This window comes from Zingiber officinale, chromosome 11B (assembly GCF_018446385.1).
Source record: "Zingiber officinale cultivar Zhangliang chromosome 11B, Zo_v1.1, whole genome shotgun sequence".
In the NCBI taxonomy this organism is placed as follows: domain Eukaryota; kingdom Viridiplantae; phylum Streptophyta; class Magnoliopsida; order Zingiberales; family Zingiberaceae; genus Zingiber; species Zingiber officinale.
Genome location: NC_056007.1, coordinates 35,338,208 through 35,342,401, shown reverse-complemented (window position 1 = coordinate 35,342,401; position 4,194 = coordinate 35,338,208). Strand labels below are relative to the sequence as shown.

The window sequence follows — 4,194 nt, the reverse complement described above, 5'->3', positions numbered from 1 at the left end:
GACCCGGGGGTTTATAGTCGTCGCTCGACTCTGGGGGTTAACGTCGTTGCTCGACGATTTGGTGAAGACCGAGGTTTATGGTCGCCGCTCGACCATCGATGGAGACCTGGATTTAACATCGCTACTCGACGATTTGGTGAAGATCGGGGTTTAAGGTCGCCGCTCGACCGTCGATGAAGACCTGAATTTAACGTCGCCGCTCGACAATTTGGTGAAGACCGGGGTTTAAGGTCGCCACTCGATCGTCGATGGAGACCTGGGTTTAACGTCGCCGCTCGACGATTTGGTGAAGACCGGGGTTTAAGGTCGCCGCTTGACCGTCGATGGAGACCTGGATTTAATGTCACCGCTCGACGATTTAGTGAAGGCTGGTGTTTAAGGTCGCCGCTCGACAGTCGATGGAGACCTGGGTTTAAGGTCGCCGCTCGACGATTTGGTGAAGACCGGGATTTAAGGTCGCCGCCGACCGTCGGTGGAGACCTGGGTTTAACGTCGCCACTCGACGATTTGGTGAAGACCGGGGTTTAAGGTTGACGCTCGACCGTCGGTCGAGACCTGGGTTTAACGTCGCCGCTCGACGATTTAGTGAAGACCGGGGTTTAAGGTTGTCACTTGACCATTGGTGGAGACCTGGATTTAACGTCATAACTCGATGAGAATTTTGGTAACCTTTCATTTTTCATTCCAATCCTGCACCTAAAGGAAACAATAAAAATGAAGAGTACACCTCAATTACATTGGCGCACCTTTCATCTAGCACCATACAGCTGGAGATGGTTCGCACTCTAGGGACGTTCTAGTTACCGCCCGTCTTCATCCTCTAGGCAGTAGGCACCAGAGCGGAGCTTCTCCATGACTTTGAATGGTCTAGCCCACAGAGCTTCTAGTTTAGTGACGTCGCCGACCGGCTTTACCTTCTTCCACATGAGGTCATCGACCTGGAACGACCTCGAGATCACTTGTCGATTGTAGTTCTGTCTCATCCTCTGTCTATGAGCCATCAGCCGAACAGCTGCTTTGTCATGCGTCTTATCCACCAAGTCTAACTCTAGAAGCCTCCATTCGGTGTTGTCTTCGCTGTAGTGTTGTATTCGATTGGATTCTATTTTGACCTCGACCAGGACGACCGCTTCACCGCCGTACACCAGGTGGAACGGGGTTACCCCTGTGCCTTCCTTAGGGGTCGTGCGGATCACCCATAACACGCCGGGGAGCTCGCCCACCCAGTTCCCTCCGATGTGGTCGAGCTGAACTCGCAAAATCCGCAAGATCTCCCGATTGGCGACTTCAGCCTATCCGTTGCTTTGAGGATACGCTACGGAGGTGAAGGCCTGCTGAATGCCATACTCCTCGCACCACTCTTTGAGTTTTTGTCCGGCGAACTGTTTACCATTGTCTGAGACGAGTCGATGTGGAATGCCGAACCAACAGATGATATGCTACCAAATGAACTTTTGGACCATCCGCTCGGTTATTTTCGCCAACGGCTCGGCTTAGACACACTTGGAGAAGTAGTCTACCGTGACGAACAAAAACTTGCACTGCCTGGTCGTCATGGGAAAGGGTCCCACAATATCCATGCCCCACTGGTCGAATGGGCATGACATAGTGGAAGCCTTCATCTCTTCAGTCGTTCGGTGGGAGAGGTGGTGGTACTTCTGGCAGGACAGACAGTTAGCTACTGCCCGAGCGACATCTTCTTGTAGAGTCAACCAGAAGTACCCGACCAACAAAATCTTCCTCGCTAGCGACCGACTGCCCAGATGCCCTCTACAGGAGGCTTGGTGTACTTCTTGCAGTATATAGTTGGCGTCCTCCGATCCGACACATTTAAGCAATGGCCTGGAGAAGGCCTTCTTGTAGAGCTGGCCCCCGACTAGGGTGAAACGATCGGTTCTTCTTCTCAATAAGCGAGCTTCCTCCCGATCAGACGGCGTAGCTCCTAATCGTAGAAACCCTACCATGGCCGTTCTCCAATCGCTAGGGAAAGTGAACCCCTCCATCCGATCGACGTGCGCCACCAAGGATACTTGCTCAATCGGCTGAGTAACAACGATCGGCGAGAGTGAGCTCGCTAATTTGGCCAGCTCGTCCACTGCTTGGTTCTCTGCTCGGGGGATCTTCTGGATGATTACCTCCTGAAAGTTTGCCTTCAGCTTTTCGAAGGCTTCGGCGTACAACTTGAGCTGCGTATTACTGATCTTGAATGCCCCAACCAGCTGCTGAGCGACTAATTGAGAATCATAGTGGATAATAACCTTGCTAGCACCGACATGCTGAGTGACTTATAAGCTGACTATAAGAACCTCATACTCAGCTTCGTTGTTAGTTGCCCAGTACTCTAGTCGAACGGACAACTGCACCCGCTCTTCTTGTGGGGAGATAAGTAGTATGCCAATCCCACTACCCTGCCAGGTGGACGACCCATCCATGTATACTTTCCAGATCGAGTTAGGTTCAGGGTTTTGTACTTTCGTGACAAAATCGGCCAAGGACTGCGTCTTGACAGCCGTTCGGGGATGATATTGGATGCCGAACTCGCTGAGCTCCGTGGTCCATTTGATCAACCGACCGGACACCTTTGGGTTAAGCAAGACTCTTCCTAGCGGGCTGTTGGTCATCACATCGATAGTGTGAGCAAGGAAATAAGGACGAAGCCTCCGAGCGGCGAGTACCAATGCAAATACGAACTTCTCGAGACTGGTATAGCGAGATTCAGCGTCCTTTAATATATGACTCAAGAAGTACACTGGCTGTTCTTTGCCATTCTGCCGAACCAGCGCCGAGCCGACAGCGTGCTCGGTCGAAGATAAATAGATCCGGAGCGATTCACCGGCAGTAGGCTTAGCTAGTACAGGTAGTGAGCTCAGATATGCTTTAAGTTCTTCGAAGGCCATGTCACATTCCTCGTCCCACTGAAACTTGGTGGCTCGACGCAAAATCTTGAAGAAAGGAAGGCTCCGGTAAGACGACTTGGAGATGAACCATGATAATGCTGTTATCCGGCCGGTGAGGCGCTGCGCTTCCCTTAAGTTTCTCGGTGGTGGCATATCTTGGAGTGCCTTCACCTTGTTGGGGTTTGCCTCAATGCTTCGCTCGATGACGATATATCCTAGGAAGCGCCCACTTCTCACGCCGAACAAATACTTATGAGGATTTAATTTGATTCCGTACGCTCGGAGGGTCTGGCAGGTCTCCTGGATATCTGCACAGAGATCGGCAGCTCGGAGGAATTTAATTAATATGCCGTCGACATATACCTCCATGTTACGGTCGATCTGCCCCCTGAACACTTTGTTCATTAACTTCTGGTAGGTGGCTCCTGCATTCTTTAGGCCGAATGACATTACGTTGTAGCAGTATGTATCGTTGGCAATGATGAAGTTGACTTTTTCTTGGTCTTCACGGGTGAGCGACACTTGATGACACCCCTGATATGCGTCCAACTTGCATATCAGCTCGCACCCAGCCGTGGAGTCTAGCATATGATCTATCCTAGGCAAGGGATAGAAGTCCTTATAGCACGCCTTGTTAAGATCCTGAAAGTCGATCAGACCTTCCATTTATTACCCGACTTGGAGACCAGCACCACATTAGCGAGCCAACTCGGAAACTGAACTTCGCATATGTGGCTGGCCTCCAACAACTTCTCAATCTCCGCTCGGATAATCAGGTTCTGCTCAGCGCTGAAGTCTCTCTTCCTCTACTTCACCGGTCGAGCGTCTGGTCGGACGTGAAGCTCATGCTGAGCGATGTTCGGGGAAATGCCGGGCAGCTCATGAGTAGACCATCCAAATACGTCATGGTTCTGCTGGAGACAACTGATCAGCTTGGCCTTCTACCCGACCTCTAGGTCAGATGCTATGAAGGTTGTCGCCTCTGCTCGGCCTGGATGTATCTGTACCTCTTCTTTCTCCTCATAAACTAAAGTAGGGGGCTTCTCAGTTATGGTTCTTACCTCCATCCGTGGTGTTTTCCGAGCGGACTTTACCTCGGTCTTGACCATCTCGACATAGCATTTACGAGCGGCCAGTTGATCCCCCTTTACTTCTCCAACTCGATCTTCTACCGGGAACTTAATCTTTTGGCAGAAGGTTGAGACGACCGCTCGAAATTCATTGAGGGCTGATTGACCCAAAATGACATTGTAGGCTGAAGGGGCATATACTATGATGAAGTTGGTGGACCTTGTCT

At 51.1% G+C, this 4,194-nt stretch overlaps 1 protein-coding gene across 1 annotated transcript; it reads right to left on the bottom strand.

Moving 5' to 3' along the window:
* Positions 1–800: 800 nt before the first annotated feature.
* On the bottom strand, positions 801–2,897 carry LOC122033881. The gene is made up of 3 exons (XM_042593034.1): positions 2,307–2,897; positions 1,521–2,219; positions 801–1,247 (listed from the first exon to the last, which is right to left on the bottom strand). The coding sequence occupies exons 1-3, from the start codon at positions 2,895–2,897 to the stop codon at positions 801–803; spliced, it is 1,737 nt and encodes a 578-aa protein (XP_042448968.1).
* Positions 2,898–4,194: the final 1,297 nt, after the last annotated feature.

Excerpts from the sequence above, each read along its gene's own strand:
- LOC122033881 (XM_042593034.1), bottom strand. The coding sequence starts at position 2,897 with ATGGCCTTCGAAGAACTTAAAGCATATCTGAGCTCACTACCTGTACTA. Across the intron at positions 2,220-2,306 it reads ACAACGAAGCTGAGTATGAG|CTGGTTGGGGCATTCAAGAT; the intron begins GTTCTTATAGTC and ends GTCGCTCAGCAG. Across the intron at positions 1,248-1,520 it reads GCAAGTTTTTGTTCGTCACG|CTCGACCACATCGGAGGGAA; the intron begins GTAGACTACTTC and ends TTGCGAGTTCAG.